The 23,922-nt window shown below is 40.6% G+C and overlaps 1 protein-coding gene across 4 annotated transcripts in view; it reads left to right on the top strand.

Moving 5' to 3' along the window:
* Nucleotides 1-23,922, top strand: part of LOC126095046 (eye-specific diacylglycerol kinase) — a 1,048,134-nt gene that overhangs the window by 1,017,934 nt on the left and 6,278 nt on the right. For all 4 annotated transcript variants that reach the window (XM_049909722.1, XM_049909721.1, XM_049909723.1 and 1 more), the window contains one exon: nucleotides 7,655-7,818. In XM_049909722.1, coding sequence (XP_049765679.1) covers nucleotides 7,655-7,818 — 164 coding nt within the window. The remainder of the gene's footprint in view (nucleotides 1-7,654; nucleotides 7,819-23,922) is intronic.

The following is a 23,922-nucleotide window of genomic DNA, read 5'->3' on the forward strand; positions in this document are numbered from 1 at the left end:
GAAGCTTTTGGTTATCTTGCAGTAATTATTTTCTTATTCAGCAGTGCTTTCTTCAGGAATTATTTTATTTGCATGAAAACAATACGACTGATGTGTGTGCGACACAGTACTTTTTGTGGATTGCCATTCCTGTAATTATGCACCTCACATAGGCATCGCACACTACAGTCTATGTTTTTGTCTTTGCCTTGGCAAATGTATGGGCAGATGTCTGTCAGAGAAGAATGTCACATTTGCTATTTCATACAAATATGGTAGGCTTTGGGTAATATCTACAGCTGTGTCACATTGTGTGTTTTCATTGTCAATATTGTTTGCTGTTATCACTGTCATTACTGTATTTTATATATGGCCTTCTATCTAGGATATTGTATAAAGGGTTTCATCCTCTTTGGGCCTCAAAATAAAGTTCTGTTCTTCCCTATATATGTAGCACCATTACCTTTGGTTTATTCTATCATTAAAGAACATGTTAATAATCCAGTCATATGTTTTTTTTTCTGCATATGTATCAGTTGCAGTTTTTGGTATTTTTAAAATATATTGTAAATGTAGTGTCTTGATTCATGCTACACGCGTTTGGATGAACAACAATGTACACTGTAAACAATAATGTTTATTTTCATGTAATAAGTTTAGGCTGCAATTAAAATATTTATGGAGGAGAATATTAGCTGCACATTAAACAATGGAAAATTGAGGGTTGAGTGTTACCGTATTGTGAAAAGGATAGTTGCTACTTATAATATAGTGGAGATGCTGAGTCGCAGAAAGGCACAACAAAAAGACTGGCAGGAAGTGAGCTTTCAGTCAACAAGGCCTTTGTCAACATAGGAAAGAAAAGAAATAAGGATGGACACTGAGTATTGTACTGGATTAGAAAAAGACCTTGTTAGCCAAAAGCTCACTTTCTGACAGTCATTTTATTGTGCCTGTCTGTGACTCATCATCTCTGCAATACAGTGAGTAGCAACTATCCTTTTCACAGTGTAGTTCCACATTAAAATGATATGAGAGATCATACTTTCTTTGAGGTTCGCCGATGACATTGTAATTCTGTCAGAGACAGCAAAGGACCTGGAAGAGCAGCTGAATGGAATGGACAATGTCTTGAAAGGAGGATATAAGATGAACATCAACAAAAGCAAAACGAGGATAATGGAATGTAGTTGAATTAAATCGAGTGATGCTGAGGGAATTAGATTAGAAATGAGACGCTTAAAGTAGTAAATGAATTTTGCTACTTTGGGGAGCAAAATAACTCAGGGTGTATACGACCCGGGACAACCGGGAAATCCGGGAAAAACCCGGGAATTTTTTCATCCGGGAGAAAACCGGGAAAAACCCGGGAATTTTTCGGAATTCCGGGAATTTTTCATTGTTTTAGCTTTCAGTTAAATTTTTTTAATTTTGGCTGCAGAATTGATTCTCTAGCAAAGAATGTTATTGTATCCTGCTACTGGAGAATGATACTGCAGCAATAAAATATAAACGAGAGGGGAAAAAAATAAAACTTAGTGTCAAAGGAAATGTGCAATTTACAACAACAAAAAACCGTGCACGCACAAGCGTTTGCAAATAGCAAAAATATGTCAAAGGCCGTAGGGCGCAGACTGTAATTCTTCGTAACAATAAACTGCTTGCTATGAGCATGACGTCACAACTGTTCACATTAGGTTCGTTAGACCAATTGCCAGCAGTCTGTTGCGCATGCGCATTTGACTCGCGTATAAGCAGTACCTTCTCCCGCTACTTGAAGTTTGGCTGTTAGCTGTGTCGGTAGCAGTAGCAAGCAGCCAGATGCAAACGAGAAAAATTTTTCTCGCGCGCCATAGCTGCCAGATTCACGCTTGCACAGAGTCGTTCGAGTTGTAGTGGGGAGGGGGTTAACCTCCACGTGACGCGTGTTTACGTTAAGTCATTTCGCTGCTTCTCTTCGTGTACAGCTCCCAAGTCAAATGAAAACAAAACGGATTTCTGTGGCCGGGGAGCTATCAAGTGAATTAAAATACATTCACATAATTATGGAGGGCAAAAATATATTATTAATTTCAGTTTTCTGATTTTATTTCCAAGTTAGTAGCAGTCAAGCATTAATCGCCTTGCAGAATAGTGAAGTTATTTTTGCAAGTTTGCTAAAGAAATTTGGCTTTATTAATCTTTCCGCTGAGGCAATCATTTTTTTTTTGAAACGAAGTGTTTCATTCTACAGTATTGGCTAGTTCCAACTTTTCGCTGAATTTCAAGTGCACGTTGTCATCTTCTGCCATACATGGCATTATGCCATAATAAAGAACCAAAAATGAGATCGTAGAAAATTTACATCCCAAAAACCACACTGAAAAGCTTAATATCAAATGGGACATACTTCATTGTGAATCTGGAAAAAGCTAATTCGCACTTCAAGCCGAATTGTGCATTTTAGTATGGTTTACGAAATTCCGATGCTCTTTGGAGTACCCTCTGATGCCCTGTTTCTTTTATGGTGTAATGTAAGCTCTTTTAGTGCTTTATACACACGAACATACGGGCTTTCTACACCACTGCAGTTGCACACGCACAATAATGCCTGTTTTCTGGCGCTCTCTGGAAACTGGTAAATCGAACATATTTCTAACAGTCTTTGGATAGTATTGCGAACGGTGTACCGTAGGTCTCTAGAAGAGCGTAGCGTTCCAAAGGATTGGAAAAGGGCACAGGTCATCCCCGTTTTCAAGAAGGGACGTCGAACAGATGTACAGAACTATAGACCTATATCTCTAACGTCGATCAGTTGTAGAATTTTGGAACACGTATTGTGTTCGAGTATAATGACTTTTCTGGAGACTAGAAATCTACTCTGTAGGAATCAGCATGGGTTTCGAAAAAGACGGTCATGTGAAACCCAGCTCGCGCTATTCGTCCACGAGACTCAGAGGGCCATAGACACGGGTTCACAGGTAGATGCCGTGTTTCTTGACTTCCGCAAGGCGTTCGATACAGTTCCCCACAGTCGTTTAATGAACAAAGTAAGAGCATATGGACTATCAGACCAATTGTGTGATTGGATTGAGGAGTTCCTAGATAACAGGACGCAGCATGTTATTCTCAATGGAGAGAAGTCTTCCGAAGTAAGAGTAATTTCAGGTGTGCCGCAGGGGAGTGTCATAGGACCGTTGCTATTCACAATATACATAAATGACCTGGTGGATGACATCGGAAGTTCACTGAGGCTTTTTGCAGATGATGCTGTGGTGTATCGAGAGGTTGTAACAATGGAAAATTGTACTGAAATGCAGGAGGATCTGCAGCGAATTGACGCATGGTGCAGGGAATGGCAACTGAATCTCAATGTAGACAAGTGTAATGTGCTGCGAATACACAGAAAGATAGATCCTTTATCATTTAGCTACAAAATAGCAGGTCAGCAACTGGAAGCAGTTAATACCATAAATTATCTGGGAGTACGCATTAGGAGCGATTTAAAATGGAATGATCATATAATGTTGATTGTCGGTAAAGCAGATGCCAGACTGAGATTCATTGGAAGAATCCTAAGGAAATGCAATCCGAAAACAAAAGAAGTAGGTTACAGTACGCTTGTTCGCCCACTGCTTGAATACTGCTCAGCAGTGTGGGATCCGTACCAGATAGGGTTGATACAAGACATAGAGAAGATCCAACGGAGAGCAGCGCGCTTCATTACAGGATCATTTAGTAATCGCGAAAGCGTTACGGAGATGATAGATAAACTCCAGTGGAAGACTCTGCAGGAGAGACGCTCAGTAGCTCGGTACGGGCTTTTGTCAAAGTTTCGAGAACATACCTTCACCGAAGAGTCAAGCAGTATATTGCTCCCTCCTACGTATATCTCGCGAAGAGACCATGAGGATAAAATCAGAGAGATTAGAGCCCACACAGAGGCATACCGACAATCCTTCTTTCCACGAACAATACGAGACTGGAATAGAAGGGAGAACCGATAGAGGTACTGAAGGTACCCTCCGCCACACACCGTCAGGTGGCTTGCGGAGTATGGATGTAGATGTAGATGTAGAAAAGCGTTACTTTCAAAGTAAATTTCTTTTTACGCAAGATGAATTATGTTACGTGTGAGAAAGTGGGATGGATATCTAAATCACAGAGCGTTCAAAACTGAACAGTTTGAGGACCAGCCACTTACAAGAATTTCGAGCCGAGACATTTATGTCATAATATTAAATTTACTGCCACATTTGTGTGATGTATCTTAAAGTATAACACACGCAAAAAAGATCAATATTACATGTGAAAGCTAAGCTTCTGTTGTAGCGTGTTAATCTTAGAGACTAATATTATATGTGAAAGCTTAGCTTTTATTGTAGATATACGGTACTGTGTACATTAATGTAAACCGTTAACTTTTCCTCTTGCGTGTTCGCGCCATGTAACCAGTGATCTTGCTATTGGCTGACTATAACACGTGTCCTTTGCTCTGAATATCTGCTGTCATCGGCTGGCGAGATCTCGTGGCTTGAGATATGACTCGCTTACAAAATGACATCGCAACCTCGGTTTCAACGCTCCGCAAACTAACGCGCTTTGTTTGGTGCATTCGAATTTATACTTTCGTAATACGAAAATATGAAACGTATATGTTGCTGCAAATCAAAGGTCTTTCCAACGCTTCTCTCCTTTTATTTTTTTTATTTTTATTTTTTATTAAAAGTCTCTCCAAAACTTCTCTGCCCGTCTTTTTTTCTTTTTTCTCTTTTTTTTTTTCGGGAAGTTCTACGCGATTGTATGAAACGTTAACCATTCAAATAATTGATAAGTTTTACAGTTCCGAGGGAAAATTACGGAAAATCTGTTACTTAGCACAGAAAAAGTGTATTTTCACCCGGGAAAAAGCGTATTTTTTAAACGGGATATCCGGGAGAAATCCGGGAATAATCCGGGATTTTTTTTTCCTTGTCCCCGTATACACCCTGTAACTGATGATGGTTAAGGTAGAGAGGATATAAAATGTAGACTGGCAATGGCAAGGAAAGCGTTTGTGAAGAAGAGGAATTTGTTAACATAGAGTATAGATGTAAGTGTCGGGAAGTTGTTTCTGAAAGTATTTGTATGGAGTGTAGCCATGTATGGAAGTGAAACATGGACGGTAAATAGTATGGACAAGAAGAGAATAGAAGCTTTCAAAATGTTGTGCTACAGAAGAATGCTGAAGATTAGATGGGTAGATCACTTAACTAATGAAGTATTGAATAGAATTGGTGAGAAGAGAAATTTGTGGCACAACTTGACTATAAGAAGGGATCAGTTGGTAGGCATATTCTGAGGCATCAAGGGATCACCAATTTAGTATTGGAGGGCAGGGTGGAGGGTAAAAATCGTAGAGGGAGACCAAGAGATGAATACACGAAACAGATTCAGAAGGATATAGGTTGCAGTAGGGACTAGGAGATGAAGAAGCTTGCACAGGACAGAGTAGCATGGAGAGCTGCATCAAACCAGTCTCTGGACTGAAGACCACAACAACAACAACAACAACAACAACAGTGACTCTATATACACTGTCCACTTCAGCCACCTGGTGGCCAGACGTGTTTGCTTTGTAATGTAATGTATCACAAGAGTCAGAGTGCCTCTTAAGTTGAATAAGATGTTTAACTTTCATTAGGTGCTACTTATCCATAAGGTGTGCATTGTTTATAAATCTGAAATTATGTAGTGTGGCCACAGAATTCACTATCTTTGCTTCTGAGATACTAATGTAGAAATTAATAGTTGTATTTTAATAAGCCACCAATATTGGCAATTCAGTTGGACAGAATTTTTCACTTTGTTCAAGTAACAATTACTTTAGATTTTCTTTTACACAAACATGTTAGCAATTTATATCCTATCATCAGTTTTTTATTTTACCTTAAAAGTTTTTGAGGCACGATGACATTTTGTGGGGTTTACACGAATTCAACTGGAAGCTGTTATTATATAGACAGGAGTGATAAATTGATGTTATAGCATTTTAATATAGGGCATACATATATAAGTAAGGCACCCTATAAGTGACGAGTGGGCAAGACCCCACAACTGGCGACAAGAATGGGCTCCCCCAGTTGTGGGTTCTCGCCCACTCATCACTAATACGGTTCTTATGGGATGCAGCATTCTTGGAATGCTATACAATATTTTCCAACATATAACATTAGAAGTTTTATTTCCAGAAAAGTAAATTGACAATACTTCACTTGACTACAGCAAGTGTCACTAGCAAGAGGCAATGTGAAAACAGAACAGTTCTACATTAATTAAAACTTCCGGGCTGAATTGCCGTGCTCCATATATAAAACTTCTTCTCCTTCCTGACATTTTGTTGCCTACTGCGGGCAACATCTTCTGAGGTGAGTGGGCGACTGGCTGCTAGGCGCTGGTGGTGTCCCACTTATATAGAGCACTTAGATGGCACCACCACTCGTCACATGCTTTCGACTTTAAAACTCTCTCTGGATAGTGCCATCTCTCTCGATTACAGGTAATCAATTGTCACTTGGTTGGTACAAAGTCGACCGCCATATCTTATCTAGTTTTAATCCTTTAATCAAAACTAGACAAGATACAGCGGTCGACTTTGTACCAACGAAGTGACAATCGATTACCTGTAATCGAGAGAGATGGCACTAGCCAGAGCTAGTTTTAAAGTCGAAAGCACGTGATGAGTGGTAGCGCCATCTAAGCGCTCTATACAAGCGGGACCACCAGCGCCTAGCAGCCAGTCGCCGACTAACCTCAGAAGATGTTGCCCACAGTAGGCAACGAAACATCAGGCAGGAGAAGAAGTTTTATATATGGACCACGGCAATTCAGCCCGGAAGTTTTAATTAATGAAGACGCCGGCTGTGAAAGCTTACATGTTATGAGAACAGTTCTTGCTGCACACAGAGTCCAAGGAAACACTTGATCTGACAGCGTAGCACTAATCACATTGCAGATTTGGGCCAATCATGTGCGGCCGAGGCTAGTAGGAGCTGTATTTGTATGCTGTGGGGGCGCGCATGGCGTGGCACGGTGTGGTCCGATTCTGTGCACCATTGGCCACCGATTCTTCACAGCCTGCTCTCGTCTTTCGTTTCACACCTCCTTTCTGACATTTGTGGTTACACCAGAATAGTATACAGAAGCACAATGTGAATGATAAACAGTTCAAAAAGAAGAGAGTTGAAGCTTTTTAAATGAGTTGCTACAGAAGAATGCTGAAGGTTAGGGGGTAGATCAAGTAATTAATGAAGACGACACGCAGAATCAATTTGGGTAAAAGATATTTATGGCACATCCTGACTAAAAGAAGATACCGGCTGATAGGACATGTCCTGAGCTGTGAAGAAATCATCAGTTTGGTTATGGAGGGAAATGTAGGGGTAAATAAGTAGATGAAGGCTGCAATACTTACGCAAGTCTTAAGGGATGTAGGTTGCACTAGTTCTGCAGAGATGGAAACACTGGATGAACCAGTCTTCATACTGAAGACTACATCGACAATGTCAAATGAAATATACTTTACTCAGCTTGTCATCTACAAATGACAAAATGATTTTTCTTTTCTTTTTTCTTTTTTTTTTTTTTTTTAAATACGTTACTTCCAGTTTCTGGTGCTCAGTATGATTTCTGCTAAATATGGCTTATTTTATTGCAGGGGACAAACAGCATTGCACAAAGCAGCTGCCCACAAACGCCGCAGCATATGCTGCATGCTGGTAGCTGGGGGGGCCTCCCTCACCATCCAGGATCGCCACGGCAACACACCGAGGATGCTAGCACAGCAGGCTGAGGACCACGAGCTGGCTGCCTATCTGGAGAGTGGGTACCATTCCTCCAATTGCATGTTTTCGAATATAAACAGTGGTTGTAACCATAAGGTGCAAATGCGGGGTAATGCACTACTACTTTCCTAGAGAAATTGGAGTTTATTCTTCGATAAACTTATATTCTATTTCTGCTGAAAACCATTATGATGGTGCTGTGGATAAAAGTAGCCCATGTAAGTATAAAGGAAATGCAGTGACATTACAGAAATGAAGGGCTGAAATGGACTTAAAGTGAAAAATAACTTTACAGAAGATGTTAAAAGTGCCCACTTGCAACATCGATACACCGCTGTGTCGTCCAAGCATATTCAGATACATCCAGCATAAAGTTTGGATATTGATATTGGCAACTTCATGGCTGATGTCTTTTGGTTCCTGTGTTGTGTGTGAAGTTATTTCATAGATCTTGCCTTTCGAGTGTCACTGCAGAAAAAAATCACTTGTTGTTAGATTCGGTAAATGTGGTGGCCATAAATGTTTGCAGACAGTTCATTCCTTGGTGAAGACATCATGGACTTATTCCAGGTATACCTTAGACTTGTGACACGTTCCACTTTCTTGCTGGAAGAAGCAGTATTGTGTTTCATATTCAGCGAGTTGAGCACAAAATGTGTCAGAAATTTCCATATATGCAACTATATTGAGGCAACTGTCAAAAAATATCGGTCCAGTGATGCACATTTTTGTTGCACTGCAGCAAAATGCCAATTTTTTTTCATCATGTTGTGGTTTCTGAAACACAGTGTTAGGCTTCTCTGTGCCCACTACTTCATGGTCTGTGAATTCACGGTAACTGAAAAATATGAAACCATGCTTCATCACTCATGGTGTAATGGAACGTGTGTAACAAAAGGCAAATGCAGTAATCTGCATGTTGCTGACTGTCATCCTCCTGTAATTGCTGCACAACTGTCACATGACATGGCTTCAAATTAAGACTTTTCAATATCTGCTGACAACTACTCCTACTTACATGCGCCTGTTGGGGCCAACATGTATGTGTAGACTTCTTTGCACTCTGAATAATTCTCTGGCAAATGTCTGCAATAACTTCTGGTGTGCAAACTGAAGGAATTCCTTGTCATTTTACATTTTACGCAGATCCATAGGTGTACCAGTTTTTATACAGACTCTGTATTACTCTCTTTTATGGATACTTGACCCTGAAAATTTCAAGAGTTTCCTTAATCGAATCTTTTTTCATGTATGCTTCCACAATTTCAATTCTTTCATCTATCAAGAAATTAATTTTGCAGACTGCAAAGAGAACAAATCATGCCTGTTGTCTGGGCTCCGAGGTCATTCTGGGCAGAGAGGTTGAGACGTCCAGCATTGTGTGTGGAGTTTCAACAAAGACCACAATTTGTAGCATTGTCCCCAGAACTGATTGTGGCCATTTGGTTCTGGGTCAGGTGGAAGGACTGAACCAGAGACCATGAAGGTTCAATGACGAGCTAGGCTGCGACTTCCTGGACTTGTGCCACTGGGTTGAAAACTGAAGGGTTCCCCTAAATAGGTCAGGTGTGCACTACACCTCAGAGGCTGTTACTCAGGTAGCTGACTGTGTGTGGGGTGCACACAAGGTGTTTTTAGATTAGGCAACTCTCCATTCAATCCAGATAATGATAGGAAAACCAGAAGTATCAGTGAAGATCAAAAGATGTCTCTTCCACAGACGGCCGCTGTGGCCGAGCGGCTCTAGGCACTTCAGGTTGGAACCGTGCTGCTGCTACAGTCACAGGTTCGAATCGTGCCTCGGACATGGATGTGTGAGATGTCCTTAGGTTAGTTAGGTGTAAGTAGTTCTAAGTCTAGGGGACTGGTGACCTCAGATGTTAAGTCCCATAGTGCTTAGAGTCATTTGAACCATGTTTTGTCTCCCGCAGGTGAGAGTATTAAAATCCTAATGGTAAACTGCCGAAGCATTCGCAACAAAGTACCAGAGTTTGAAGTGCTCACAATAAGCGGAGCAGCCCACATAGTACAAGGTACAGAAAGATGGTTGAAAACTGAAATTGATAGCAGTGAGATTTTTGGGGATAATTTAAGTGTATATTGAAAGAATAGGCAAGAGGGAAATGGGGCTGGTGTATTTGTCACAGTAGACAAGAAACTCGAATGCACCAAGATAGAAACTGAAGCTGCATTGACATTGTTTGGGCAAGACTCAGTATCAGTGGTGGGCATAAAATGAGAATTGGATCCTTCTATGTCCACAAGACTCTGACGTAACCAAAAACTTTAAAGAAAACCTGAATTCACTTGTACGCAAATTCCCCAGTTGTATTGTAATCATTGGTGGACACTTTAATCATCCAACAATTAAATGGGAAAATTACAGTTTTGCTACTAGTGAGCATGGTAAGACATCCTGTGAAACTTTACTAAATGCCTTCTCAGAAAACTACCTAGAATAGATAGTTAGGAAACCCACTCAAGATGGAAATATATTGGGGCTAATGGCAACAAATAGACCTGACCTCTTTGAGGTTTGAAACTGAAAATTGTGTCAGTGACCATGACACAGCTGTGGCAACAATGGTTACCAAAGTACAAAGGACAACTAAAACAAGTAGAAATTACCAGATCTCCAGTTGCTTTCTAGTTCACCTTTATCTCTTCCCATATATTTTTATTTTCATTTGAGCCTCATGTTACACTTTCCACATTCTAATATCATGTCACCCTCACAACATCCCCACAACGACCCCATTAAGTTTTATTTACATTCCCTCCGCAAACATGCCTTCGCCCTAGCCAGATTACGCTCCCATATTTTATTTACTCAGGCTTGTCTGACATTTGGCATTACCCCCAAAGGCCTCACACTTAAAGTTGCCATCTCTGGCTGTAACCCGTCTTTCCATCAGTCTCTATACCAGTTCCAAACTGAACAATCCACAGCCCTCACCCGCCTAATCCTTCACCTACACATCAACTCAGCCAATGAACACACCTGTCAACTCCTATCCTTAACAAAAGTCCTGAATCTTTCCTCTCCCACATCCACACCGGTTGTTCAGAGCATCCTCCTACAGGCCAACTGCAAATTAGAACAGCATGCCACCCTCCACCTCAAAAAACTATCCAATCTCCTGGTTTCCCAACTCTGGAAAGGCAATTCACTCACCCTCCACAACCTTTCCAGCAAACCTCAACCTCCTCTCATTGCACACAGACCCAGTCTCTCCCATCTACTCAATCTCCCACGCCCAGCTCCATTTCCCCCAAAACCTCAAAATTCTAATCAACACAATCTGGAACCACAACACCCCAATTCAGTAGTTAACCTTTCCTCCAAACCTCTCTCCCAATCCGAAACCTCTGTCCTACCCAAAGGCCTCATCTTCAGCCCTACTCCCAGATTCAACCAAACAGCCCTTGTCAAAGATTTACTGCCCTACACTCGTACTCTCTGCTGGAAATATCACTTTGCCACAAAGAAAAATAATCCTAATCCTACTCCTAATGATCCAACTCCCCAAGACACTATCCAAATTGAACCCTGCCTGGAACAGTTCCGTCCTCCGTCACAGCGGGACCCACCTCCTCTTCCTCAAAATCACCCTCTCCAAACCTTCCAGGAAATTCTCACTTCCAGCCTTGCCTCTCAATCCTTCTTGAAAAACCTTAATCCTACTCCCAACATCATCACAGTTGAAGCCCAGGCTATCCGTGATCTGAAGGCTGACCGATCCATCGTCATTCTTCCGGCGGACAAAGGTTCCACGACTGTGGTACTTGATCATTGGGAGTATGTGGCGTCAGATTTCAGACAACACTACATACAAAGTTTGCCAAGGTAATCCCATTCCTGATGTCCAGGCGGAGCTTCAAGGAATCCTCAGAACCTTAGGCCCCCTACAAAACATTTCACCTGACTCCATCAACCTCCTGACACCACCGACACCCCGCACCCATACCTTCTACCTACTTCCTAAAATTCACAAACACAATCATCCCGGCCGCCCCATTGTAGCTGGTTACCAAGCCCCCACAGAACGTGTCTCTGCCTACGTAGATCAACACCTTCAACCCATTACATGCAGTCTCCCATCCTTCATCAAAGACACCAACCACTTTCTTGAACGCCTGGAATCCTTACCAAAACTGTTACCCCTGGAAACCATCCTTGTAACCATTGATGCCACTTCCTTATACACAAATATCCCACATGTCCAGGACCTCGCTGCGATGGAGCACTTCCTTTCACGCCGATCACCTGCCACCCAACCTAAAACCTCTTTCCTCATTTCCTTAGCCAGCTTCATCCTAACTCACAACTTCTTCACTTTCGAAGGCCAGACATACCAACAATTAAAGGGAACAGCCATGGGTACCAGGATGGCCCCCTCATACACCAACCTATTTATGGGTCACGTAGAGGAAGTCTTCTTGGTTACCCAGGCCTGCCAACCCAAAGTTTGGTACAGATTTATTGATGACATCTTCATGATCTGGACTCACAGTGAAGAAGTCCAGAATTCCCTCTCCAACCTCAACTCCTTTGGTTCCATCAGATTCACCTGGTCCTACTCCAAATCCCATGCCACTTTCCTCGACGTTGACCTCCATCTGTCTAATGGCCAGCTTCACACATCCGTCCACATCAAACCCACCAACAAGCAACAGTACCTCCGTTATGACAGCTGCCACCCATTCCATATCAAACGGTCCCTTCCCTACAGCCTAGGTCTTCATGGCAAATGAATCTGCTCCAGTCCAGAATCCCTGAACCATTACACCAACATCCTGAAAACAGCTTTCACATCCCGCAACTACCCTCCAGACCTGGTACAGAAGCAAATAACCAGAGCCACTTCCTTATCCCCCAAACCCAGAACCTCCCACAGAAGATTAGATTAGATTAATACTAGTTCCATGGATCATGAATACGATATTTCGTAATGATGAGGAACGAGTCAAATTTTCCAATACAAGACATAATTAAGTTAATTTAACAACATACTTAAGTTAATATAACAACTTTTTCATTTTTTGTTTTTTTATTTTTATTTTTTTTTATTTTTTTATTAATATTTTTTTTAATTTATATCTAAAAATTCCTCTATGGAGTAGAAGGAGTTGTCATTCAGAAATTCTTTTAATTTCTTCTTAAATACTTGTTGGTTATCTGTCAGACTTTTGATACTATTTGGTAAGTGACCAAAGACTTTTGTGCCAGTATAATTCACCCCTTTCTGTGCCAAAGTTAGATTTAATCTTGAATAGTGAAGATCATCCTTTCTCCTAGTATTGTAGTTATGCACACTGCTATTACTTTTGAATTGTGTTTGGTTGTTAATAACAAATTTCATAAGAGAGTATATATACTGAGAAGCTACTGTGAATATCCCTAGATCCTTAAATAAATGTCTGCAGGATGATCTTGGGTGGACTCCAGCTATTATTCTGATTACACGCTTTTGTGCAATAAATACTTTATTCCTCAGTGATGAATTACCCCAAAATATGATGCCATATGAAAGCAACGAGTGAAAATAGGCGTAGTAAGCTAATTTACTAAGATTTTTATCACCAAAATTTGCAATGACCCTTATTGCATAAGTAGCTGAACTCAAACGTTTCAGCAGATCATCAATGTGTTTCTTCCAATTTAATCTCTCATCAATGGACACACCTAAAAATTTGGAATATTCTACCTTAGCTATATGCTTCTGATTGAGGTCTATATTTATTAATGGTGTCATACCATTCACTGTACGGAACTGTATGTACTGTGTCTTATCAAAATTCAGTGAGAGTCCGTGTACAAGGAACCACTTAGTAATTTTCTGAAAGACAGTATTGACAATTTCATCAGTTAAGTCTTGTTTGTCAGGTGTGATTACTATACTTGTATCATCAGCAAAGAGAACTAACTTTGCCTCTTCATGAATATAGAATGGCAAGTCATTAATATATATTAAGAACAGCAAAGGACCCAAGACTGACCCTTGTGGAACCCCATTCTTGATAGTTCCCCAGTTTGAGGAATGTGCTGATATTTGCATATTATGAGAACTACTTATTTCAACTTTCTGCGCTCTTCCAGTTAGGTACGAATTAAACCATTTGTGCACTGTCCCACTCATGCCACAGTACTTGAGCTTGTCTAGCAGAATTTCATGATTTACACAATCAAAAGCCTTTGAGAGATCACAAAAAATCCCAATGGGTGGTGTTTGGTTATTCAGATCATTCAAAATTTGATTGGTGAAAGCATATATGGCATTTTCTGTTGAAAAACCTTTCTGGAAACCAAACTGACATTTTGTTAGTACTTGTTTGTTACAGATATGTGAAGCTACTCTTGAATACATTACTTTCTCAAAAATTTTGGATAAAGCTGTTAGAAGGGAGATTGGACGGTAATTGTTGACATCAGATCTATCCCCCTTTTTATGCAAAGGTATAACAATAGCATATTTCAGTCGATCAGGGAAAATGCCCTGTTCCAGAGAGCTATTACACAGGTGGCTGAGAATCTTACTTATCTGTTGAGAACAAGCTTTTAGTATTTTGCTGGAAATGCCGTCAATTCCATGTGAGTTTTTGCTTTTAAGCAAGTTTATTATTTTCCTAATTTCAGAGGGAGAAGTGGGTGAGATTTCAATTGTATCAAATTGCATAGGTATGGCCTCTTCCATTAACAGCCTAGCATCCTCTAATGAACACCTGGATCCTACTATATCCACAACATTTAGAAAATGATTATTAAAAATATTTTCAACTTCTGACTTTTTCTTTGTAAAGTTTTCATTCAATTTGATGGTAATACTGTCTTCCTGTGCTCTTTGTTGACCTGTTTCTCTTTTAATAATATTCCAAATTGTTTTAATTTTATTATCAGAGTTGCTGATTTCAGACATGATACACATACTTCTGGATTTTTTAATAACTTTTCTTAATATAACACAGTAGTTTTTATAATGTTTGATAGTTTCTGGGTCACTACTCTTTCTTGCTGTCAGATACATTTCCCTTTTCCGGTTAAAAGATATTTTTATACCCTTAGTAAGCTATGGTTTGTTACAAGGTTTCTTACGAGTATATTTAACTATTTTCTTGGGGAAGCAGTTTTCAAATGCATTTACAAAAATGTCATGAAATAAATTATATTTTAAATTGGCATCAGGTTCACGGTACACCTCATCCCAGTCTAACTGCTGTAGGCTTTCCCTGAAATTTGCAATTGTTAAATTGTTGACTGAACGTACTACTTTGGAGGACTGTTTAGTATTGCTGAATGGAGCTATGTCATATATTGTAACTAGCTGTGCACCATGATCAGAAAGACCATTCTCAACAGGCTGAGCATTTATCTGGTTAAACTTATCTTGGTCTATAAAGAAGTTATCTATCAGTGAGCTGCTATCCTTTACCACCCGAGTAGGAAAATCAATAACGGGTGTCAAATTGAAAGAACCTAGTAAGACTTCAAGCTCATTTTTCCTATTACCCTCTTTCAGAGAATCTACATTGAAGTCCTCACAAATAATAATTTGCTTCCCCCTGTCTGACAGATAGCACAACAAGGAGTCCAAATTTTTCAGAAATAGATGAAAATTTCCTGATGGGGACCTATATAAAGTTACAATTATAAATGTGCCTTTATTTAATTTAAGCTCACAGGCACATGCTTCTATATGTTTCTCTACAAAAAACTTTTTTGTTTCTATACTTTTTGCACAATGATGACTTTTGACATATATGGCAACTCCTCCTTTCTCCATATTTTCTCTCATTACATGTGCAGAGAGCTTATATCCACTTACATTTACCTTATCCATATCAGTAACAATGTGATGCTCAGACAGGCATAGTATATCTATTTCATCCTCAGCTTCTAAATCTTCTAAGCAAACCAGAAGCTCATCTATTTTATTCTTTAAGCTCCCAATATTTTGATGAAATATACTTACATTATTTTTAATTATACTTTTATGAGAACCTTTCCTTATTCTAACATTTGCAGTACTCTTCTGTCTGAGTTTCTCATTGTGCTTAGGCCTAGTTGCTATACCAGTGGTCACATGGTGTTCAGAGAGGCAGATTATGTCAACTGGGTTGGGTGACTTTAATTCATCAATGCAATTACCTAGGACTGAGATACAACTTGGTGGAGATAAAATTTCTGGTGATTGGTGAAAATTTATAATTGACAGCTGTGATTGGTGATCCAATGTGCTAGAATTGTGCTGTTTAATTTCTTTCCTAAACTGAAGATTTGTTTCAATCCTGACCTCTCGTAGAACTTGACATCTTTCTGTCTTACCTATCCTAAAAAAGGTGCTGCTCCATCACCTGTAACCACTGGTATTTTACCATTCATAGCAGTGCCTCCCCCCCTTAAATTTCCTGCTATTACCCCAGCCAGTTTCCCCTTCCCTTTCCTGTTGAGATGTAGGCCGTGCCTGGTATAGTCCCACCTACTGAGAGAATCAACAGGAACCACACCAATATGAGCCCCCGCACCCGACCCAAGCAGCCGTTCCAACTCCAAATTAACTCTCCCAACAGAAGAGTTCAAATGAGGCCGGTCATGGCGTCTCAGGACAGATACAAATTCAACACTGTTGTGTCTCGATGCCGACGCAATCTTTACCAGGTCACACTCTATACTGTACCCAGGATCTCTGTCGATGCTGTTCCCTGGCCCTCCCACAATAACCACGGTGTCTTCCCTGGTAAATCCTTTACAGAGTGAACCTAAATCCTCTGTCACCTGATCCAGACTAGCACTTGGTTTGAAAAAATTTGTGACCTGGTATTCTGGTCCTAATTCCTCCTGCAGAAGTTGGCCTACACCTCTGGCATGAGAACTGCCCAACAACAAAACTTTCTTCCTTTTCAATGGCTTTCCTACATTCTTTTTCAATTTCCTATTGAAAGTTTGTTGTGTCCTGTCTACACCTACCTCTGCTTGAGGCTCATCAGTTTCTAACTGAAGCAACAGGTCAAACTTATTTTTGACATTCATCACAAAACTGTCAGACTTAGTTCTAGGCCTGTTCCTTCTGCTACCTGTTGCCACTTCCCACCTCTCTTTGCCCTTCTCCCTTCTTAACCTGTCCAGTTCTTCCCTAGCCTGATCTAGCTCAGCCTGAAGGGCAACAATTTTCCCCTCCTGTTCCACTATCTTCCTATCTCTGCTGCAAATCCTACAGAACCACTGATGAGCCTGATCCACTTTCCCAACACCCACGCCACTGCAGTCCCCCCAGTGAAAAAAACTACTGCATCCATCACACCAAATCCCGGAACTAACAATTCTACGGCAAGTCTGGCACTTCTCACTCATGGCAAAAATAATACTTTAGCTAGAATAAATCAATTAAATTACCGAAAATCAAAAAAAGACGTTACAAGAATTAAGCCTATTCACAAATGTATATAAGCAAGTTTCTGATTTAAAATTCCGCTGTTTTTCTGAGATCTGTATTAAATCAATGAAGGTATACGCTATTTATTTTATATTTCACTCGATGGAATGAAAAAAAGGACAATTAAACGAGATACTTTGATTCTCCAAAAACGTTACGAGAATTAGGTCTATAAACAAATGTATATAAGCAAGTTTCTGATATAAAGTTACGCTGTTTTTCTGAAATCTGTATTAAAACAATGAAGTTATATGCTATTTACGGTAGTTTACTTATTTGTTATCAAGAAATTAGTTAAATTACCGTGAAACAAGAAACAAACACGTTTACAAAATTTAAGCCTAAGCGCGACTTCGCGAAGTTACGATCTTTTCGTGTTTTCTGAAAAAATACGCAAAGAAAAGTCAAACCTTTAACGGCAAGACTAAATGATACACTAATGCATGTATTTAATTTGTTGTCGGCGTTAAACTAAATTATATTCCTGTCTAAATCACTTAACTTTCTGGAAATGGTTTCTGGCGTCACTTACTCGGCGCCCATCTTGGAACAGCAAGGAAGAATCCCAAAAGTGCCCCACTTGTGACAGGATACTTTCTGGGACTGGATCAGACTCTGAATGTGGCTCTCCAGCAGGGATACGACTTCCTCAAATCCTTCCCTAAAATGAGATCCATCCTTCACAAAATCCTCCCCACTCCACCAAGAGTGTCTTTCCGCCGTCCACCTAACCTTTGTAACCTCTTGGTTCATCCCTATGAAATCCACAAACCACCTTCCCTACCCTCTGGCTCCTACCCTTGTAACCGCCCCCGGTGTAAAACCTGTCCCATGCACTCTCCCGCCCCCACCTACTCCAGTCCTGTAACCTGGAAGGTGTACACGATCAAAGGCAGAGCCACACGTGACAGCACCCACGTGATTTACCAACTGACCTGCCTACACTGTGAAGCTTTCTATGTGGGAATGACCAGCAACAAACTGTCCATTCGCATGAACGGACACAGGCAGACAGTGTTTGTTGGTAATGAGGATCACCCTGTGGCTAAACATGCCTTGGTGCTCGGCCAGCACATCTTGGCACGGTGTTACACCATCCGGGTTATCTGGATACTTCCCACTGACACCAACCTATCAGAACTCCGGAGATGGGAACTTGCCCTTCAGTATATCCTCTCTTCCCGTTACCCACCATGCCTCAACCTCCGCTAATTTCAATTTGCCGCCACTCATACCTCACCTGTCATTCAATAACATCTTTGCCTCTGTACTTCCGCCTTGACTGACATCTCTACTCAAACTCTTTGCCTTTACATTTGTCTGCTTGTGTCTGTATGTGTGTGGATAGATATATATGTGTGTGTGTGTGTGTGTGTGTGTGTGTGTGTGTGTGTGTGTGTGTGTGTGTGTGTGTACCTGTCCTTTTTTCCCCCTAAGGTAAGTCTTTCCGCTCCCGGGATTGGAATGACTCCTTACCCTCTCCCTTAAAACCCACATCCTTTCGCCTTTCCCTCTCCTTCCCTCTTTCCTGATGAAGCAACCGTTGGTTGCAAAAGCTTGAATTTTGTGTGTATGTTTGTGTTTGTTTGTGTGTCTATCAACCTGCCAGCGCTTTCATTTGGTAAGTCACATCATCTTTGTTTTTAGATATATATTTTTAAGTAAAGTATATAAAAGATCTGTAGTGTCGTATCTCAGTGAGGAACTTGAAACTTTTAGCACAGGGCAGGAGCATGTATGGAAACTCAAGTTTATAAGAATAGTTGACCATGCAATGGACAGGTATGTACCCAGTAGAACAGTTCATAATGGGAGGGAACCTCCATGGTATACAGTCACTGTAAAGAAACTTCTAAAGAAACCGATATTACTGCATAATAGGTGTAAAACAAAGCATAGGGCTATAGATAGAGAGATGCTGAATGAAACGTGTTTGGCTGTCAAGAGAGCAGTACGTGATGTGTTCAGTGACTGCTGTAGCAGAATATTGCCAAGCGATCTTTCACTGAACCCAAAGAAATCCTGTTCGTGTGTGAAGGCTGTTAGTGGCACCAAATTTAGTGTCCAGTCCCTAGCAAATGAGGCAGGAACTGAAATTGAGGGTAGTAAATCAAAAGCTGAAAAGTTTAACTTCATTTTCAAATGTTCCTTTACAAAGGAAAACCCAGGAGAATTGCCCCAATTTAATCCTTGTACCACTGAAAAGATGAATGAAAAAAAAATTAATGGCAGTGATGTTGAGAAATAGCTGAAATCATTAAAATCGAACAATGGTCCAGGCCCTGATGAAATCCCTGTCAGTGTCTGTACTGAATTTGTGGCTGAGTTAGCCCCTCTTATAACTATAATCTATTGGAGATCTCTCAAACAAAAAACCGTGCCTAGTTCTTGGATAAAGGCGCAGGTCACAAGCGTCTACAAGCAGGGTAGTAGAAGTGATCCGCAAAACTACCATCCAATATCCTTGACATTGATTTGTTGTTGAATCTTGGAACATATTCTGAGCTCAAAGATGATGAGGGATGTTGAACAGAATGACTACCTCCGTGCCAACCAGCATCGATTTCGAAAACATCGATCATGTGAAATCCAACTCGCACTTTTATCACATGACATACGGAAAGCTTTGGATCAAGGCAACCAGGTAGGCGCAGTACATCTTGATTTCCAGAAAGCATTTGACTCAGTACCACAACTAAGCTTATTGTCAAAAGTATGATCATATGGGGGTATCAAGTGAAATTTGTGACTGGATTGAGGACTTTTTGGTAGGGAGGACACAGCATGTTAGCTTGGATGGAGAATCATCATTGGAAAGTAACTTTGGGTGTTCTCCAGAGAAGTGTGTTTGGAACATTGCTGTTCATGTTGTATATTAATGATCTTACAGGCAATAGTAAAAATAAAATTAGGTCTTTTCCAGATGATCTAGTCATTTATAGCGAAGTACTAACTGCAATAAGCTGCATAAATATTCAGTCAGATCTTGATAATGTTTCAAAGTGGTGCACAGATTGACAACTTGCTTTAAATGTTCGGAAATGTAAAATTGTACACCTCACAAAATAAAGAAGGAAAAAAAAAAAAACTATAGTGTCCTACGACTATAATATTAATGAGTCACTGTTGGAATCGGCCAACTCATATACATACCTGGGTGTAACACTTTGTAGGGATATGAAATGGAATAATAACATAGGTTCAAAGTTCTGCAAGTTTCGCAGGAGAGCTTCTGTAAAGTTTGGAAGGTAGGAGGCGGGGTACTGGCGGAAGTGAAGCTGTGAGGACAGGGCGTGAGTCGTGCTTGGGTAGCTCAGGTGGTAGAGCACCTGCCCGCGAAAGGCAAAGGTGCCGAGTTCGAGTCTCGGTCCGGCACACAGTTTTAATCTGCCAGGAAGTTTCATATCAGCGCACACTCCGCTGCAGAGTGAAAATCTCATTCTGGAAACATAGGTTCAGTTGTAGGTCCACAGGTCGTGGTCTAGTGGCTAGCGTTGCAGCCTCTGGACCACGGGGTCCCAGGTTTGATTACTGGCCAGGTTGGGGATTTTCTCTACTCGGGGACTGACTGTTTATGGTGTCATCATCATCATTCCAGATAGGACTAACAAAGGATATTGAACATATACAGAGAAGGGCAGCATGAATGGTCACAGGTTTGTTCACTTCTTGTGAGAGTGTCACAGAGATACTGAATTATCTGAACTGGAAGACTCTTGAAGATAGATGTTAATTATCCAGAGAAAATGTATTAACAACTTTGTTAAACGGCTTTAAATGATTATCAAGAAATGTATCACAACCCTATAGGTATCATTCACATAGGGATCCTGAGGATGAGATTAGAATAATTGCTGCATGCACAGAGGTATTCAGTTGGTCATTCTTTCTGCGCTCCATACATGAATGGGATAAGAAGAAACCCTAATTACTGGTACAATGGGACGTACCCTCTGCAATGCAGCTCACAGTTGTTTTGAAGAGTATAGCTGTAGATGTAGATCTAAAGAAATGTCTAACTTCACTGATAATGAAGTAAACTGAAATGCTGACAGAAGAATGCTAACAATCGAATGTTGCATAAAACTGTCCACTATTGTAGCTATTTACTCTATTTCTGGAGTCGAAATATTACATTTGGGCAAAGGGCAGGTGGGCTACTTTTAACTGTGGCACCCTGTAGGATGGAGCTATAAACAGAAAATTAAGAATGAGTTCAGACAAACACTCACCTGCTGATGAATGATAGGTTACATACTGACACGCTTAGAAGCTTAGGATAAAAGCCAGTGCAATTAGTGATCTTTTAAGTGTGTCTGTGTTCCACTTACCTTTCATTGGGAAGTGATTTGTTGCCTGTTCTTTTTAATTCTTTTCAGTTTACCTATGTTCCATTGATGAAATAATGATCTTCCAAGAACTGTGAACATCCTTACCTTTCCATCTACTTTTTTCTGCTGCAAAACTGTTACAAGAAACACTGCAAAAAATATGAGAAACTTTGTAAGTCGGTGCAACTTTGGCGACAATGTAACAGGTGAGGTAGCCAGTGCAGGCTGTTGTCTATTAATTCCCATTTGACAACACTGGGAATCTCCCCAGGTGCTAAATTACAATCCAGTAGATTGGTGCATCCTCAGATGGAATTAGTATGAGATGAGATGCCCCGGCGGTAATTGTGTCATGTGTTTGCGTCATGGCATTCCTTAAGTGGCTCACATAGGATCTATAATGCATTGGTAGGGACCTGGTAAAGTCTTCACAAATCTCAGGTGACTAGATGTTGTCACTTCATGGAAATGCTTTAGGGTAGTGGGCTGTAAATGAGCTGCAATGATGAGCACCCATATCGACCTGTTGGAAATAGTGCCTCTTACACAATGTTCTGTTTATTAATAAGGAGTTTCTTTGGTTCAGTTTCTCTACCTGAAAGGCTTGTATGACAGTATTATGAAAAGGATAAATTACTACTCACAATGTAGCGGGGATGCTGGCCTCAGCAACCAGAGACTATATCGTGTGTGTGTGTGTGTGTGTGTGTGTGTGTGTGTGTGTGTGTGTGTGTGTGTGTGTGTGTGTGTTTTGTGTTTGCTTTACTGTGTGCAGGTATGTCGTCTAATTCTGAAGAAGGCCTTTCTGGCTGAAAGCTTACTTCTTTCAAAGTCTTTTTGTTGTGCCTAGCTGCAACTCACCATCTCCACTATATGTTGAGTAGTAATCTATCCTTTTCGTAATACTGTCATTATTCGATCCTGGATTTTCCATTGTTTGAGTTTGCTTAAAGTATTGTGAGTAATGTTATTTCATACACACTGCTGTGTTCCACCAAAGGATTTCTTAAGGCTGTCAGTGCCCTCATGTTTGCATCTGCTTTTGTATACCACTGCTATGTAGTACTCCAAGTGCCCATTTTGCCAGTTGACCCAACAGAGCCTTCAGACTAGACAGCCAGAATAGTGAATGGTGGTCCATCACAGTGGTGATTGATTTGACAAATAAATGTGGTCAGAACTAGTTGATGCCACAAACAATGGCTAAGTACTCTTTCTCAGTTGTAGAGCAGTTCATCTCAGAGAGCACTCAGAAAGCAAAAGCTAACACCTTTTTAGCACTTTCTTGAATTTGTGTTACAACTACACCTATCCTGTGACTGTTAGTGTTGGTATGAAGTTTTGTGTACTCATTCCCGTCACCCAGTGCTAGGACTGGAGATGATGTTAGTAACACCTTAAGGACAAGGAAAGACCTTTCTCGCATCTCATTACAGGAAGATTTGGAGTCTCCCTGCCATAGCTCTTAGAGGGTAGTTGTTTAAAAATTTGCAACAGTACGAGCACATTGTGAGAAGACTTCTCACATCTCAAATGTGTCGAGTAGTCAGAAAATCTGTGGGTATTTTTATTTTTTCGGGATCAGGACAGACTCTGTCACCATTAACTAGGTCCCCCAAGATTTATTTCTTGGGTGATGATGAGGCACTTTTTAGATTCAGGAGTAGGCTTATGGTCATCCAGACAGCAAATACGAATCACCCATTTAAAGTATTATTCATCATGCAATGGAATGTGGCTAGAACATTACACAGCCCAAACGGCATAGCTTTGAACTCTTAAATGCCTCTTGGAGCTGTCAAGGCAGTCTTTTTCCCAATCAGCATCATCAGCCTTAATTTGTCAGTAGTCCCCCTAGTTCAGAAATACTTTGCTCTTTTAAACAGTCTATGGTGTCATCAATGTGCAGCAATAGGTAGACCTTTTTTTTCATGATTTTGTTCAGTCACAAGTAGTCAACACAAAAACACCATGTGCCATCCTTCTTCTACACAAGGATTAAAGGAGAGGAGCCATGACTCACAGAAGGGTCAGTGATGTCATCTTGCAGCATCATCTGAACTACCTCACAAGTTATGCATTGTTCATCCAGTGAAATCTTTCATGAGTGCTGGCTAAGAGTTGGCTGATCCCCATTGTTGTTACTGTGTTTTATTGTGGGCTTCTTGGTCTGTCTTTTATCTGCTTTGGATTTGAAAGCATCTGAAAATTGGTGCAGAACAGCTAATACTTACTGACATTGTTCCTTGATCAGCCCAGATCCTATTGGCAGTCTGATAGTAGCTTGCTCCTCTGCATTTTCTGTAGTCATAGCAGAGCACAATTCTTTGTCAATGGCACTGAGCTGCCCTTCCTGGACTTGTTAGGATGTTTCTGCAC

Source organism: Schistocerca cancellata, chromosome 8, assembly GCF_023864275.1.
Source record: "Schistocerca cancellata isolate TAMUIC-IGC-003103 chromosome 8, iqSchCanc2.1, whole genome shotgun sequence".
Classification (NCBI taxonomy): Eukaryota; Metazoa; Arthropoda; class Insecta; order Orthoptera; family Acrididae; genus Schistocerca; species Schistocerca cancellata.